General features: G+C 42.7%; 1 protein-coding gene across 6 annotated transcripts in view; it reads left to right on the plus strand.

The window, feature by feature from the left end:
* The first annotated feature begins 405 nt into the window (after positions 1–405).
* USP32 (ubiquitin specific peptidase 32) overlaps positions 406–18,284 on the plus strand; it is a 63,401-nt gene continuing 45,522 nt past the window's right edge. For 3 of the 6 annotated variants that reach the window (XM_068210680.1, XM_068210683.1, XM_068210685.1), the window contains exon 1: positions 406–549. In XM_068210680.1, the coding sequence (XP_068066781.1) occupies positions 492–549 (58 nt within the window). In that variant the 5' untranslated portion in view covers positions 406–491. Of the gene's footprint in view, positions 550–1,072; positions 1,309–1,351; positions 1,594–18,284 lie in introns of those variants that run through there. The other 3 variants (XM_068210682.1, XM_068210684.1, XM_068210681.1) reach the window with 3 other exon arrangements.

Genomic DNA, 18,284 nt, shown 5'->3' on the forward strand with positions numbered 1-18,284 from the left:
TTCCGCCGGGGGGGGCCCCATCGCACCGCAGCCCTTCTCCTCTCGCCGGTGCACGCCACAGGAAGCGCTGACAGCTTTCGCAAGCGACACCCTCCGAAGCGCCTCTGCCGGGGCAAGAGCCACGTCCTTCCCCTTCACAGCTCCTTCCCCTGCGGCCGAGGAGAGAACCCGGAGCCGAGGAGGCACCGGCGCGGCCGCCGCTGCGCCTCCCCCTCAGCCGCCCCTGAGGGGACGCGCGACGGCGCCGCCGGGCGCGGGCGGGGGCGGGAGGGGCCGGCGGCGGCGGCGGCGGCGGCCAATCACAGCCTCCCCGCGCCCCACGTGACGCGGCGCGCGCGCCCCACGTGACCCGCGATGGGGGCTGCGGCGGCGGGGCGGGCGCGCGGCCGCCGCCTCCTCCTGCCCCCGCCCCCCCCGGGCGGCCCCGCCCCCCCTCCCCCGTCGGTAGCGGCTCCGGCGGGCGCCGCCGCGGCCATGGACTGAGCGGCACCATGGGCGCCAAGGAGTCCCGCATCGGCTTCCTCGGCTACGACGAGGCCCTGCGGAGGGGTGAGGAGGGCGGGCGGAGGTTGGCGGGGAGGGGTGTGGGGGGGGGGGCCCCGCGCTGCCCCCCGGCAGCGGGCGGTGAGGCGGCACCTCCATGACGGACCCCGCGCGGAGGCACTTGCGCCGTTCGGGGGCTCCTTCCCCGCACCTTTCGCCCCTCCAGCCCGTCGTTTATTTATTTATTTATCGTATCTATTTATTTATTTATCTCTCTCCCCTTCTTTAACGCGGCCCCGGCAGGGCCCGGTCCCCTCCGCCGGTGCCGTCCGCTCCCCGCCGCCCCTCGGCCCGGCCTCCGGCTGTGGCCGGGCGGCTGTGCGCGGGCAGCCCGGATAAATCGGGAAGCGCTGCCATCCCGGTGTGACAGGGCTGTCACACAGCTCCCGGCTCCGCCGTCCCTCCCGCACCTCGTGTTTACTTCCCCGTGCTCGGGGATCACGCATCTGCGGCTCCGCATGGCAAGATGGATGTGGCGAGCGTGGCTCGGGCTCGATGTCGCTGTTTTAGCCCGGGTTAGGGTCCTTCCGGAGGATTTAAAGAGGAACTAGCGAAGGGAAAACATAAACAAGCTGAATGGTGAATGCTTGCAGCTGCAGGGCTCCAAGGCGACGGCAAGCTACACCCTGGAAGCTCCCTGGCTCTGGAAGTGATAGCCAAGTCCAAGGACAAAGAGGGCCAGGAATTGTCAGCAGTAAATGGTTTGCGGGGAGGACAGGTGTCTGTAATTGCTGCCCTTTTGTGCGTTCACGTGATGCAGCGCAGGTAAAGCAGCTCACCTGTTTGATATTTAAAGCCCTGATAAAATTCATAAGCTCAAGCCAATCTATGGCTGCCCTTTTTATTCCTGCTTGCATGTGCGAGGCATGTCAGGAGTGATAAGGGAGAACTGGGAGGAACCACTGGGTGTTAACTGAAAAAGAAACAAATTGACGTGAAATGGGGTTTTTGTTAAATATTTTCTAATTTTTTTTTTTCTGGTGGAGCCTCTGAGGGATGCCATGTCAGATAGGAAATGGAGCAACGTAGTGTCGAGCAGGAGAAACAAACGTATGATTCGAAGTCGCTTGTTACAGATTTTAAACATAACATATCTGAAGGATTTTCACTGCTAGTGAAAGTATAGGAAGTCTTTGAAAGCTTTGGTGCACGTATTTTTAGAAGAGCTGGAGTTATAAATGCAGCTTGGTAGAGGTGTGAAGTTAAATATATCAGGAAGCATTTGAAATAAGCTGTTTGGTGGAGAATACAGTCATTTGGTCACGATGTATATTCCAAAGTTCCTAAATAAGAAAAAAAAACAAGTGTTTTGAATTTTAAAGTAAGATTTAAACTCTTATATTGCTTCAAAATCAAGGCAGTTGATCTAAATGCTTCATAAGTAATAAGATTGATTTCTTCTTAATAAGAACTTATTTCTGTGCAGTGAATATAATACTTTTCTTTGGGGTTTTTCTTGGATGTTTTTCTTCTCTATATGAGACCTTCAATACTGTTTTTCTGTAGGAGACCAGAAAGGTTGTTTTAGGCACTCTGTTATAAATTGATGTTTTGCTAAATAACTATGTTATTTACTTAACCAGTGAATCACTGTATGTATAAAACAGGCCAGTTATCAAAACATTATTTGTTAGACCATTCCTACTGCCACAGAACCTTGCTGGTACTTGCGGCATTTCTGTGGACACAAACGGAGATAACGGATAAACGTAAATGTTAAAAAAAGAAAGCCAAATGTATTTATCTCCAATTAGATCCACCTTCTCTAACATTGTTTCCTGGCTCTTAAATGGCAAGAAAGTTTTGTATTAGGAGGTATTTGTACAGATTTTTCTGCTGGGAATTCTTTATGAGTAATCAGTACTGCTTACCTGTACTTGTGGTAGTCATTCAGAATGCTGTGGTCGTATTTTTGAGTCACCAATTTGAATTTCAGTTGTTCAGAATATCTGGAAAAAATGCTGCTTTTTGTCACCTTTAGAAAATAAGGCTGACTTCCAAGCAGTTTCATTTATTGCAGTCCCATTTTGGTAGTAACCAAAGGTTGTGAAGGTGAGGGGAGTTGTGGTTAAAGGCTCACAATATAAATAACTGTAGCTAAAATGTAACTTCTGTTTAAGGAGATGAAAGTGCCAGAGCGGCCTGGTGCTGATGGCCTTTTCCACCCTTGAACAGGAGACAGTCCTGCTGTTTTATTTTCCTCTTTTTCCTTGGCACAGGCAGCTGACACTGCTGTGGTGACGTGGCCGTGTGGATGGGCACGGTGAAGTTGTCCCGTGTCCACCAGTGCAGGTCACAGGAGTCTCATCAGCCTCCCTGAGATCTGTGTCTGCCTGTGCAGCCTGGCAGTGGAAAGCAAGGGATGCTATTTTAGACATCTCTTTTTATGAATTTTGCCAACTGTGGTCATCTTATTTATAGTAGCCAGAGGCACAAAGTGGTGTTGCTGTGGAAAAGGTATGAGATGAGAAGTGAGGAGAGCTATTCCTGACCCCACAAACCTCTTTCTGAGGATGAATTCTTTGTGAGGAGATGAAATCCTTGGGCAGGTCGTTAGAGGTGAAGTCAGAAGTGCTTTGCTCCAAACTGAGCATAAAATTGTCAGTTATTTTATCAGACTGAATTTGTGGTGGCATGAACTGGTACTGTAGCTCTCGAGCTTGTTGCTTTCTTCTTAGTCCTAAGCTCCAACAGTAATTTTCTGCTTATGACAGTGCTGCAAGTCAGCCAGTGTCCTGTTGTGGTGGATTTTCCAATGTTTGTCCCTGACTGCCCACTCCTCTCCTACCACTGTGTCCATCAGGCTGTCTGGGTGCTCTGGCCTTGCCAAGGAGATGGTGCTCTAAAGCCTGCCTTATCTTTTAGTTCTCCTGCTGCCAGTCTTGACACCCAATTCCTCCAAGGGCTGTCTTTGGGCCAATAAAACTTTATAAAAAGAACAACTTTTGATCACTCTTGTATTAGCTCCTCTATTAGCACAGCAGCTCCTGCACTGTCCTGTGTTGTATATGGAATATTTTAATAAGAATTCTAGGAAAGAGATTCCTGTGTGGTATTGGTGGCCAGTTTATTTCAGATCCCTATGGATTGTATTTCCCAGTGGCTGTTAATGTGTTCTGCTTCAGTAACTTTGAGAGGGTAATCGTAGTCTGAGCATAAATTTATGTAGGTACTTGTGAATTATGAAACTGTAGAATCTGTAGTCCAAGTTTCTGTGAATGCTACTTAGAGCAGGTGTAATTCAGGCCATCCCCAGCTAAATTATCTATGCTTAAATATTGAGTCAGGGAACCCCTTAAAAGAAATATTGGTGAATAATCATGGATCTGTCAAATTTGGGCCAGAGAGGAAGGCAGAGTTTTCCTTCTGCTCAAAGCAAGGTACGATTTTTGTGTCATGAGTGTAGGATGGAAGAAGGGGAACTGCCACAACATCAGCATGGTCAGTGAGCATAGAATTTGAAGAAATGAGTGACTGCTGATAAATCCATTTAATTGTGTTTGGTCCTGTGCTCAGTGATCTCTGAGAAAAAGAGCAAAATGAAAGCACAGAAATAGTGCTGTTGTTGGAGAATGTACGTGCAGTTAAAATGCCAGTTAACAGCGAGGCAAAACTTGCAGGTGTATCAATTCCACAGGTTTTGCCTCTGGAGAGCTCATGGAATAATGGTTTTTAAGGCAGATTTTTCCCCTGGTTGTGTGTCTCTGAGATGGCACCAACTGGAGAACACCAAAGTAACAAAAACCCTCTCTAACCCACAAGGAGCTTGGTGAGTGTGTGCCAGTAATGAATAATGTGTGATGGGCAGAGGATAAATCTTGCTAATGACCTTTTGTGTCTTGATTGAATTTGAAAAATAGCTACATTTGTTTTATTTAAATCAAGGCAAATATATCTGGTGTCTGATCATTAACATCCTCAAGCGTACAGATGTCATAAATCTGACAAGAGGATGATGGAAAACTTGTGCAAATATATAATCATCTAGTTGAGGCTGTCGATCTCAGCCTGGTGACAAATCCATGGACTCAGCCCTTCAGCCCATGGAAAACTGCTTTTTATTACTCCAGATTATGAAATTAACTTTCTAAATCCCAGACATCTTTTTAGGAAAAACAGTCAGGGAACCATTTTAGTAGTTTATTCTCTTCTTTCTGTATTCCACGGAGGAGATTGTTCTGCTTTATTTTCTCTCAGCTGAAAACCAGAGCTTGACCATGATAGGGAGGTGAAGGTTCTTTGGAATATGTTATTTTCTAAGGGTACAAACCTGTGCTTTTCTGAGCCTTGAGTTTCAGAGCCATGTGCTGAAAATGCCTACAAGTCTCTCAGCCTTTTTTTTAAGCTATCAGAATGAATAGAATCCACTGTGGAGACAGTCTAGATTCTGCAGCGAGGCTTGTTATGTCAGCCAGTATTTGATGGCTTCAGGGCTCTGTCATATGATGAAAGCAGGTATGAATGCAGAGCTTCACACTTCCTGTTTATAAAGCTGCAGAGCTGCAAGTGGCCGCTCAAATTCACAGAGCAGAAATTATTTCACAACTCTGGCATTCAGTTGCGGTGCTTGTTTTGGGAGGGCACCTCAGCAGTCTCTGCTGAACATGTATTTCAAAGGCAGGAGGGACTTGGGGAATTCTACGGAAACATCCGTGAAATGATGAGAAGATGCTCCTTGGAATCACGGACTGGTTTGGGTTGGGAGGGACCTCAGAGATCATCTTGTTCCACCCCCCTGCCATGGACACCTTCCATGACACCAGGTTGCTCCAACCTGGCCTTGGACACTTCTCTGAGCAACCTGTGTCAGGGCCTCACCACCCTCACAGGGAAGAATTTCTTCCTAATATCCAACCTAATCCACTCTCTGCCAGTGTGAAGCCATTCCCCTTCTCCTGGCACTCCAGGCCCCTGTAAAAAGTCTCTCCCTGTGTTTCCTGTCAGCTTCTTCAGGTACTGGGGAGCTGCAGTTAGGTCACCCCAAAGCTTCTCTTCTTCAGGTGGAACAATCCCAATTCCCTCACCCTTTCCTCCCAGCAGAGCTGCTCCATCCCTCTGATCATCCTGGTGCCTCCTCTGGACTGGCTCCAGCAGCTCCAGGTCCTTCTGGATTGCCCCTCAGGGCTGGGGGAGCTCTGCAGGTGGGATCCCACCTGAGAGGGCAGAGAGCAGAATCCCCAGAATCCCTGCTGCCTGCGCTGTGGGGTCAGCCCAGGACACAGGGCATGTCCAGCCTCTCACCCAGCAGCACTCCCAAATCCTTCTCCCTACAGCTGCACTTGATCTGTTGGAAGAGAGTTGGTTTGTAATCTGTAATTCTTCTGCTGCTAAATTGCAGCCACCACTTTCTCCTTTACCTCAGTTCCTTCCCCGAGTTGAGGGAAGTGAACTCGGGGGGTTTCAGCCTCTTGCTTAGGACTTCCCAAGTTATTTCCTGTTGGAAATGAGGAACATTGGTGGAGTGAACTTAAGTCAGCTAACGGTAAATTTCCTTTCCTGAGATACCTTTTGTGGTCTTGAGAGGCTCTTTATGAAATACCAGTTGAAAACTTACAAATTCGGGGTAAATATTGCCTCCTGCTTGGGCTGCTGCAAGTGCTGTGGTTCTGTGGGAGATGATTGCATCCTTTTAGTAGGTTTTTAGTAGTTCTTAGATGGTTCCCAAGCATGGCAGAAACGTGGTGATTGCACAAGTCTTGAATGTGCAGAGTGTGATGCAAGTCTGAGAAAAAAGGATTTAAGAACATAGGTGTTTCATAAATAAGAAAAAGTTGAGCATCTTAAAGGAAAAAATACCTCAAAAAGTTGAATTATGATTCAGTAACTGTTGGGAATCCTCTGGTTTCTCACTTCTCAGGTGAATCATGTCTCTAAATAGGAGCAGGCTCACAATATTAGCTGCAGTTTTGTCCTGTCAGAGTGTTACTGGAGATTCCAATCAAAGCAGTGAGGAAAGCTGCCAGGGGAGTTTAAATAGATACCATTCCAGCCATGGGGCTGGAGGTAACAGGATAAGCTGAACAAATCCTCATTTTGAGTGTTAAGTATATTGATATAAGTGAAAAGACCACTATCAGGCTATTCTATATGTAATACATTTTCTTATCTTGATGTAGACTGAAACTGAGTCCTCAAAACATTTATTTGGATTATAGATTATATGCCTATGTATCTCACAGGTCATAAACCTGAGCTTTATTTCTTGGATTTTAATCAATGACATCAGTTGTTCTATAGTTTCTGATCAGTTTCTAGTTTTTCCTCCTGTAACACCAGGCTTTTTAAAAAATATACATGCCCAGAGAAAGTTGTTGAACTTTCATTCTTAGAGATTTCCAAGCTCTGCCTGGACAAAACCCTCTGGAAGCTGGTTTGAGTTCAGCCTTGACCCAGTTTCAAGCACAAGGGTGAACCAAGTGACCTCCTGAGATACTTTCCAACCTGATAGATTCTATAAAATATTTCTGTTCAGCTTGAATTTTGTGAAGTCTTGTTTTGATGAAGTCCTAAATCTACCTGACAGTGTCCTACAGAGGAAAAAAAAAAAAAAGGACAAAAATAGAAACTAGAAAGTTGTTCAGTGTGAGATGAAGCATCTCTAATGAAATGTGAAAGAAAAAAAAATAAGAGGGGACTACTTTGAATCCTGTTTACTTGACTTGTAACAGTTTCAGGCTTTCTGGCTGCTGGCGCTGTGGCAGGAATGAGTAAAACACCCCTCACCCCTTTGCTCTGCTCAAGGGAACTCGGCCCACTGTCTCCCTTCATAAAATAAGTAAGGCATTCAGTTCTTTAGTACTCAAGAAAATGAAATCAGATTTTAAAAATGGGCCTCTGAAGGGATGACAAGCCTGTGAGAATGAAAAAAACCCATAGCATTAACAAGTAATGTGATGAGGTGAGGCATGTAGTGTCTATTGAGTTCTGTAAATGAGGATTATTGTACAACTCCTCTTTGAGGTAGGACTGGGTAGGGTTTTTCTGTATTTAAAAACCCAGATGTTACTAATATCTGTCATTCAAGAAGTGTCACTGTCTTCTGAAAATTGAGTGTATCTTTGGTTAGGTTGTGAAGTCATACATTGCTATAAATCATTTGCTCTATGGGAGGTCTATTGAGTCCAGAGCTCTTATGACTTAGTTATTAATTATTATTAAAATAATCCTGCTCTGTTCTGGTCCAAGAAGAAGTTCTAAATACTGTGAGCATGCAGAAAGCTGATGGAGGAAGGGCAGGACAAGTGTGGCATTTTCAAACAGCAGAATTGTTTCTGTCCCCTGACTTTGGTTATTTCCAAGCCTGATGTAAACCAGAACTGCCCAGCTGGGGTTTTTAGGGCCTCCTTTAGGGCTCCTCTTTGCCTGATGGTTTCCTACTTTGATTTTCTGTATAGAAAAGAAAGTTCTGTGGGTTAATTCTAATTAAGACGTTCAATTCTTAGTCATTTAAAAACAAGTTATTTCTTAATTTGTTCCATTCCTTGAAGCAGGTGCTTTTCTATAAGTTGTACTTAGTCTGAATTATTGTGAATGTCCATGTGATATTTGCAGTATTGAAGAACTACAAAAAGCATCTTTAACATTTAATTTTCATATGAAAAGGTAATTTACATAATGAGACAATGAAGCCTTTGGGCAAAGATGAATGTAGAAGAAAAATCCATTAAGGTAGATTCTGCCTAAGAGTTTGAAAGGGCCTAATTCACCAAACTTTGAATGCTGGATTATTGCTAGCACTTACTGGAATAAAATTCCCTGCTTGCCTAAAAAGAGTGGCAAAATCCTAATGCACATTTTCTTTTGTGATTTCTTCAGGGACACCTTACCTTTGTTAGTGATGACTCCATATCTCATAGGCTGTGTAGCTTTAATGTTTGCAGCTGAGCTGTCTAATAGTAGTTTTCATTTCTTTTTTTTATATAATGAATTTGAACACCTCTGAGAAATGGGGACTTTTATGGGGTTGTATTTACAGCTGAGCAGGGCTGACATGGTCCCTGCAGGTGGGGCTTATTTGGCAAGTGCATCACTTTGAAATGCTGCTTTATTAAACTGATGTAAAATCTCTTTTTCATTTCTAATTTGGCTGTAAGCAGAGTTCAGATCTTGCTTTGACACTAAATGTGTCTGCATGTGGGTTTTGTAGTAGTTCACCAAATTTGCTTAAAAACTGATGCGAGTTATAATCAATCAGAATTTTTTCTATGTAGCCTACTAATTAATTCATTAGAATGGCAATTAAAGGAAATTCCTTAATTACTTTAGTGTATTACTGGCATGTGCCTAAGTCGTAGAGATGTGAGACTCTTGGTTTAATAATCTAAAAGTTTAACAAAACCAGTTTTCTTATAGAGTAACATTTGCAACAGCGTGTTGGTGTTGAATAAGAGGAGCTGGCTGAGAAAGGTTTGGGCAGGGGCTAATCAGGCAGTTTGTAGTGACCAGGGTTTATTTCCCACTGAATAAATGTTATTTAATGTGGGACTGGTGCAAGCCCTGAAATAGTTCCTCCCTGGATCGCTGCCTCCCCTGGAGTGCTCAGCTGTCACAGGTAGGGTGAGCTGGCAGATGCAGTGACATGCCCTGATCTCCAGGGTGCTTAAATCCTCCTTTTAACCTGTCACAGACCAGGCCAAGCCTCTCCCATCCCATGGAAATGCGGTTTTGAGGCGACCTATAGGATGTATTTAGGGCGAAACAAGGTATTAATGGTGGTGTTAATGAACTGCACGGGTTCCTGTGCCCACCATGGAGTTCTCTGCAAACCAGAGTTCCTGGCACAGGGATGCTCCTGAAAAGCCAGCAGGACCAGCCCTCCCTCGTGGTGGGAACCACTGGGCAGACTGAGATGGGCAGAAAGAACGTCTGGCTTTGTCAGACACTGCGGCTCTGACTTTTGGAGCGGTTTTAAATAGTCACTGAGACAGTCTGTACCTTAAAAAGAGCTCTGACTTCCTCCTGGTCAGGCTCTGCAGCCACAGGGCTGGGCAGTGGAAGCTGCTCTGAGCCAGCCACTGCTTCCAGCAGCAGCTACAAAGGCAAAAGGACTCTCTAACGTTTGTTTTGATGATTTTTTTTTTAATGTCCAAATCCTTTGAAGCTGTTTCACTTAGTTTAGAGTCTGAATTGGGCCCACAAGCTATGAGAAGCAATGTCATTGGGCCAAAATAAGAGAGAATTACATTCTGTATAAAAATGTAGGCTTCATCCTTTCAAAGTAAAGCTTACTACGAGCCCTTTGGAATTCTTCCTCAAAACCAGTGATTTTATTCACATTGTATCTCTCTTTTTGTTCTGTCTTTCAGTTGTCATCCACTCACAGTTTAATTTCATGTTAAGTGTTTAATATAGAATGGATGCTTATGTTTCTTTTGTGTTTTGAATAGATGTTCCTTATCTCAAATCTGGTGACAATGGCAGTGCTCAGGGTTTGTGACAGATTCCTGAGCTGAAATATTTTATCAGGAATTTCTATCTGATTTAAGCTTGCCCTCTTCCAGTTGGAACTCATTGCTACCACTACAGATCCTGATGAAGAGTCCTTCTTCAGCTTCCTTGTAAGCTCCCTTCAGATGCTGGAATTGTTTCAGATGATTAATTTTACTCCATTAGTTTGCAAAATTTGTTCTTTTAAAAATTTGAGACCTTGAATGAAATAAAAAAGTGGAAGAAACACAGAGCCCTAAACAGAACAGGAAGTACCAGATTGAATAAGTCTGTGGATGTGGGGGAAAAAGAACTGAAAGTATTGGGATAGTAATTATGAGAACTTGAGTTTTGCAGATTGAATTTGTTCTAAAAATGAACTTGAATGTGGCATCATGAATGTATTTTGGGCTGAAGAAGCACTTCTTTTCAATCCCTGTTTCTAGCTGTTAGGTGTTATCCAGAAGCAAAATCTTACTCTGGAAATTTCCTAGTCTTGTCAAGATTTCTAGCACGTTTTCCCTCGTGATGTGATACAGCTAAATCCTGGATTTCAGTTTAAAAATTGTAAAAGTGGATTTGCACTTTGTACAGCTGAAACAGGAGTGCTTTAGGAGGAATGAACAGGAGTGCTTTAGGAGGAAAGAACAGGAGTGCTTTAGGAGGAATGAACAGCAGTTGGTGCAGTCAGGGCAGCCTGGTCTGTGTTGTGGCAGGATCTTAGGGAGGGCTGTTATCAGTGGAACGGTAATGTCAGAACTTTTTGGTGCCTGTTTTCCAGTCCTGCAGCTAACACCATGATTTGTCTTTGCCTAAAGAATTATAATTGATCTTTTTGCTATTAACCTATTCCCGCTTTTTTTTTTTTTATTGCCTGCAATTCAGCGTTGTCTTCTGATCACCTTGGTTAAAGAATTGTGGAGTAAATGTGTTGTGAGAACTAATGTTATTTTAAAAATAATGAGTAGTTTGCAATGTTGATTAGGGCAGAGCAGGAAGAAACCACAACATGCACTAATTCCAGTGCAGAACACAGGATAAATATCTGCAGAGGCCACAGTGTTACAGGGCTAGAGGTTAAAAAGCAGAGTAGAAAATATTTGATAAATATAGAATCATAAAACGTTCATAATTTATTATGTAAATGTACTGCTGCTAATAGAGACTGTAATGTCCTTGAGGATATCTTGTGAGTCTCTCCAGGGATTCAGGGAGAGCTTCCAGCTGCTGCCTCCATTCTGGGCACTGGGGCTCTTTGGAGTGAAGTCATCCTGACACCTTTTCTGTTTCTGTGAACAATGGGCAGTGTGTTCATAGCAATCTCTGGAATTGGAGCCATCCCATCCATGCGAGCTGCTCAGTGGCCCTGCAGTGACTGGGAGCTGCTTTCCCCTGCAGCTGGCCCAGGGTGCATCTAAATGTGCTGTTTCATCCTTCCCTTGGAGGGCCTTAGGAATACTGCTGAATATCTGCAGTGAGGAATTCTCCAATGTAAAACTAGCATGGCATCTTTCAGGATAATCCTAAATATGAATCCTGGCATGTTAATTGAGGATTCTCTTAACAGGGGATGCAGCAGTGGCAACGGAGTTTGGAAATAATAATGCTAATTGTTTGCTATTGTCTGTAAAAAAATAAAGCTCTGATTCAGTTCTTGGTGTTCTACCAACCATGTAATGGGGTCCCAGAACTAAGCACATGGTGGTTTTTATTTATTTTTTCTCTCCCTAGTCCAGTGTCTGTGTTTGTGATGGTGCTGGTATTTTTCACAGGTTGTATATCAAGCTTGTCATTATGTGCTTGTAACAGTGCAACAGGAGACAGAAATTTGGGACCTGACACAAAAATATGCCCTTTACAGCTGAGTTTGAGATGATGTTTTAGACAGATGTGTCCCCAAGAGCTGGGAATAGGAAGGCTGGAAGCAGAGAGCCTTCGCTTGGCCGTGTGAATACACACGTGTGGAGTGCTTGTGCCAGGACACTTGTCTTGCAAGTGAGTCATATTTTTCCTCTGACTTCAGAAATTAAGACGTAGCAAAGTATAAATATTATCTGAATTTTTTATTATTCTTGTCATGGAATGTAAGTACTGTGCTTTACTGGATTTGGCTCTTTTAGCTGCCAGAGGCCAACACTGGAGTGAATATTTGATCAAAACTATGCCAGCAATCCCAAATTAGAACTCCTTCCTTGCCTCTCATCCTCACTGAAGGTGATGGGAAGCTCTGCCTTCCTATGCAGAAGTTGTAGCTTCTGTTTAACTTTCAGGCTTAGACTATAATTTTTTTATTTAAAGAACAATTCATATTACAGCTGCATTTAGTATCTTTGGCACTGTTGGGAGACAGGATGTGAAATATTTGTTATATTTCAATTTATTTTGTAGCATGGTCATTATGTGGTGTTTGCATTTACATAGTTGGCACTTGCCTTTCATTTTAGCAGGGTGTTTATTTCTTGGGAATGAGTTCTATATTGTAATTTTGTGAATCTTAACAAGCATAAATGTCTCAATGATTTTCATGGTGGTAATAAAGCAGAAGCAGCTTTTTTGAATTGTGACAGAAGCTGCTCTGCTCACCTATAACAACACAAACTTTCAGTGTGTTTGCCAGGAAAACTGATGAAGGGACAGCTCAGAAAAGCAGAGTTTAGTTTCTAATCTGAGCAGGGCTAAACATTAATTCTAAATGCTGGAAAGATTGAGAGCTAAAACACTCACCTGGGAAATCATGGACAAACCACAACTATGAAGTGCATCAGAGGAAAACAGCAGTGGAAAGGGAAAGCAAATCCTGGGAACTCAGGTGAAGATGAACATCCCAGAATCCTGATTAATTTTCAGTCCATGTTATCTTTTGGAGAGTAGTTCAGGATTCTCAATGCTGCTGCTCAACATGATGTGTGCTCTGTTTAAAACCATTTAAAAACCATTTAAAACTTGTCCCCCTTTTGCCCCTTTTTCTAGCCAGCAGAGTGGGTGGGGAAGGCGACAAACTGGAATGATCCAGGGTTAGGAATTGCTCCTGGAGAATGAGTTCACCAATTCTTTACTTGATAACAGGAATCCCTTTTTGTCCCTAATATATAATATTGCAGTTTATTGTGCTTACATTTGCAGTTGTAAAATGATAAAATAGATTTTGCTCATCTGCCAAGTTTTGTGAATTTTCAAGTTTATCCCATTGCTCATATGAATGGACCAGGGAGCTCCTTTAATTCCTGAGGATCTAAAATATGGCCAATAAGATTTCCATGCTCAGATAGTGGGAGGATTATTTCACTGCTGTTGTTGTTATTATTATTGTTTCACTGGCTGTTGTGTACCAGTTCCTCTCCACACTGGGTTTACTGGGAGAGTTAATCCAAACAGCAATGTGCCCTGATGGAAATAGAGAGGGATAAAACAGTCTGGGAATGCTGGAATTCTTATGGGAATGGGGACTGTGAGGAGTAAGCTCTTTGAAGATTAAAAGCATCACATAAATGCTAAGAATTCGTGTTACAGAAAATTGGCAAATCCTATTGTAATGACTAAATCTCCTTGCAGTCCCTGCACAGGAGATGTTAAACCTTTGATATGCATTAGGGGAAGGTCTGATAGAACCAGGGAAAGCTTTATCCACAGGATGAGCCACTGCTACCAAAAACAGGGAATAGGTGGGACGAAAAAAAATACAGCTGGATTGAATAATTCCTTTTTTTTTTTAATACCCAGACCGTGGTGTTGTTTTCCTTAAATTCCTGTTACTGGTAAATGTGTGAAGCCTTTATGGAGGTGCCCTGTGTAAACTGGGTGGTGCCATTTCTGGTATTCCAGTCATGAGAGATTCCTTAGGAGTGGATTCACTTTTCCATTAGGGAAGGCAGGAATTTTTAGTCTTTAGTGTTTTCTCCCAAAATATTCCCAAATGGATTCCTTTTTAGCAAGGGTGTGTGGGTGTGGTGGTTGACTTTTTAGTCATAGCTGGTTCATTTATCTCGGTTGTATTTTGCAGTTGGTTCCTCCAATTTGGGGTTGTTCCCAAACACATTTTACTTTCTCTTGCACATTTTACCTCTTTGAAGCTTTTTAGTAATTGCTTTGGTTCTTGACAACTTCATAACCACAGCCATTAAGTCACAATAAAGACTAATGAAAAAAGTAATAAAATTTCCATGTATAACTAGGATGAAGATTCCTAAGGGAAATATTGAGCGAGTGATTACAGGGAAGATAATTGTCTGGTTAGAGAATTATATGCCCTGTGAGTTTGATATTGAACCTCTAAAATTGTCACTTAAAAATCAAAATATTAGAATTATGAAAAAAACCCGAGCTGGAAGTGAGGAAGAACTTGAGACAGGTGATTTTTTTTTTGCTTTCTGAAGGATGAGCAAGTTGTCAGTTTTATTAGAATTCAGGTTTGGTTATTTTTAGCAAAGAATAAAGGCAGTGTTATGCTGATGGTTGCAAATTATTGCTTGCTTTGTGTACTTGTGATGTGCAGGGCTGGTGGGATTTTGTTTTTTAAGGCTCTGACTTAGCAAGCTGCTTTTCACCCAGTAGTGACATTGGAAATTCAGATTTTGGGGTGTGTTTGGAGGCAATGGGGGCATTTTGATGCTTCCATTTCTAGGGGAAATTTCCAGTGCTTCAGTCAGATGAGCTGGAAAGGTTCTTGACCCTTCACCTTGACTGACCTTTTTATCCTGTGTTTTCTCTTCCTGCTTATGCAAGGTTTTGTTTCCTGTTTTGACTTTCAGCATTGTTGATACATCGTGGTTTTCTCCCTTGGTTGGGCTGGTTTGGGTTTTGTGCTGAGAACCTGTGAACCAGAATAAATCCTTTCTTTTCACGTAGTCAGATGAAGTATTTCAGGCTTTTGGGACAAAGATCAGCTTTTTGCTGTGGTTACTGCTGCTCCTCCTAATGGCAGTGATGGTTTGCAGGGAGCTTTTGTGATTCTGGAGCTGTTTCTGTGTCCAATTAGTTCTACCTGATGTTAATTGGTCAGTTTATAGTAGCCAGGACAGATTAATTCCACCTTCCCCTCAGTTAAACACTTGGAGTTCTGCCCTTTTCACTGATTAAATCAGCTTTTTAGTAGTAGCTTGTAGTGCTTTTACACAATATCTTAGCTCATTTATCACACATCTGTGTGATGCAGGCTGGGGTTTATATCCATTTCAGAGCTGAGACAAGCCATGGAGGGGTTAAGTGTCTCTTGCCTGCATGTCTCAGGCAGTACTAAGAGTTCAAATGCTTTTATTTGTCACCTTTGCTCCATCAGACAAGTGTTTGGAAAGCTGTGTTTTGGGTCTCAGCCTCTATTTCTCAGCATTTTACCTCAGCGTGCTTTAATTTGGAAGGATGGGGGGAAAGCGTTGTAAGGGAAGGTGTTTTTGTGGCTGGCTTGACTTTGCAAATAAATATTAAATAGGAATTTTAAATACATTTATTGTGTTTGCTCTTGATGCATATATCACAGGTAAGGTGTATAATATTTTTTTCTAAGCTATAATAACTCCACTAGGCCTGACCAACCACTCCTTTTAACCTTTAAGCAGAGTGTGTGGCAGTTCTTTTATTCTTTATGTTCAATAGTTACATCATCAAAAATATGTAAAATTAAGGAAGCTTTTAAGTTCCTTCTTACAGTATTTGAATAAAACACTTCATTGAGGTAAATTTTGCAAACCTTAGCTCAGATTCAGAGGCCTCTAACAAAGTATCACAGAATATGCAGTGTAGGTACTTTGAGAAGTGAGGAATTGGTTTGGTGTAACCATTTTCTCCTCTTTTTCCAAAACAGGACGTGAAAAAGCAGAAATATCAATATTACTTGTATTTAGCCACGCAGTTATATCTTTATGATGACTCTTAGTAATTTTCACTAGTAGCCTGGTAACAGCAGAGCAGCTTTTGCTGAGGCAGGTATTTGCTGCCCAGTTTTTGTTGTCAAAAATTGTCCTTTCACTGTGATTTTTGGAGGGGACATACCCCAAACCCTACATTGCTCACAGGGTATTTTAGAGCCTTCCCAGAAGGTGGAGGTGGGATTAGATCTACAGGACGTGGAAAGAAAAAATTCTCAAGTGAGTAGAGGTTCTAAAATGAATGGAGAAATGTGGCAGCAAAACTTGCAAAGCTCCACTGGAAGGGTTGATTTCCTCCAGCTTGGTTTGAACAGTTTTATAGGGGTGGCAAAACAAGGTTTAAGCCTAGAGTTAGACTTGCATAATCTGAACTTCAGATACAGTTTTAGTCCAAAAGGAAAACTCCAGGATGACTTGGTGACAAGTATGTGAAAGCAGAGCAGAAGGAGGTGGTTTCCAGCAGGGGCCAGTTTTGGAAGACACTACACATTTCATTACCTGGATAGATGGGAGTTAAAACAAAAAATGTGGGCTAGTACATCCATATAAACAGCCTGAAGTTTAAGTAACACTGGGAAACTAAAAATACCCTCAGCAGTTGGTGAGCTGAAGGTTTGTTACAATTACTTTAAGCCGGGTGACATTTTTAGCTGAGGTTGTGTGGTTTCATTTAAACTTTATTAAACAAACTGGAGCTGGAATATTCCCTGGAGAGTTGGATGCAGCACTAATCTCCTGTTCAACTGTCTGCAGCTTTGCTGGAAACCTTCCAGCTGAGGTGGCACAGGAGCTTTGTGTTAGCAAAGTTACCATAGGCATAGTGACAGGCTGGGACTTTGTTTCTCTGGTGGTTTTTGGAAGTGGCCAGGTAGATTTTTAAGGATTATCACACGGTATCTTAAGTATTGAAACTTGGTTTTGTTACCTTGAATCAAAAGGTCACTTGTGTGCTCTGGAGGTGTAAAGAATGAAATGTGCAGTTCCAGTTGAGTCGTTTTCCCTGCAATAACATTGAGGTTGTGCCACCTGTTACTGGCAGGTGGGATGTGAAGGTGGTTTTTGCTGTGTTCACTACCACAAACTCCTCCTGGGAAGTTGTCAGTGTCTGTTTTCCCCTGTCAGGCTGTGAATACAACAAGGGTGCTCCCCATAGCGTGGTGTCTGTCTCCTGTGCCTAATGACAGCAGCCTGTGAATGCTCTTCTCAGAGGTGTTTGTAGACAACTGGCTCCTGGAAGTGTTTGGGGAATCTGTGCCTTTGGAAAAAGTGAATATTCCTAATGAAAGGACTTCAGTCAGTGTAGGAGACAGGCTGGTGTCTAAAGGCAGGATGAAAAACCCCTCTGTGTTCTCTGATGCTTCCTGTGTGTTGGGTTTGTGGATTTGAGAGAAAAAGGGCAGCTTCTGGGGATGTGAGCATTCTAATTTCTGAAATTATGATAGTTATTATAGTAATAGATGTATTGCTTCTAGAAATGTTCCTTTAATAATTGAAGACTTAGTTTTATTTCCTCTCAAAATGCCATCGTGCTCTATCTCTGTTGAATAATTGGTGCTTTGGTGTTGGGATTTTGAATTCAAATATTTTGCCTTCCAGACTCATAGTAAACATTGATAATATCTTTGATTTATACTCTGCTCATTTCAGTTGTACTTTCATGTGCATGGATCTCAATGTATAATGAACTTATCTTTACAAAGCTTTGCAGATGATTTTAAATGGGCAGCATCAGTCATTTTAATGGCTCCTGGGGAAGGAATGGAAGTAATTACCTTTCCTGTTATTCCATGACCTTTTTTGTAGTTTCTGTATGCAAACAATAATACTGAGTGGGCTCTGGCAATATTAATTTGCTTTTGAAATGTAACATGGACTGGCAGTATCAACTTATCACCCCTGTTAAATACACTGATAGTGCAGTTCTTTTTGAAGATCTTGGGAGTATTGCTTGACAAATCTTGTTCCCAACCTTCTCCTCACCTTGGCTGGCACTCCAGTCACTCCCATGGATTATGGGAGATACATTTATATGGGATTTTCCTTCTCCTGAGCACTGCCTGGAGTGCACGCTGGACAGTCAGGGGTGCTGTAAGCATCAGCTTAGCAAATGTTTGTACAGAAACTTCTGCCAAATAACCCCAAACTAGATTGGATTTAATGGTGAGGAGATCAAAGAATTAAGAGAGGGAGAAGAAACTGGAGCATAGAGTTTATTTTGTTAACGATATGTGTGTGTGAGCAGGCATATAAAAACCGCAAAAAATGAGAATAATTTAATCCCAAAACTGTTGTTGGATTTAGTCTGAGATCCAGGTTGTTTTCTTTGCTTTGCCAAAATTCCAAAGCCAGGAGCTTCCCCTTTGCATGATCCCTGAGCAATCCCAACACTCATTAAATGTGGGGAGATGTCCCCGTGCCTGAAGATTTGCTGCAGTGACTTAAAGGTGATGGGAG

The sequence above is a fragment of the Anomalospiza imberbis genome, chromosome 20, assembly GCF_031753505.1.
Source record: "Anomalospiza imberbis isolate Cuckoo-Finch-1a 21T00152 chromosome 20, ASM3175350v1, whole genome shotgun sequence".
Taxonomy (NCBI): domain Eukaryota; kingdom Metazoa; phylum Chordata; class Aves; order Passeriformes; family Viduidae; genus Anomalospiza; species Anomalospiza imberbis.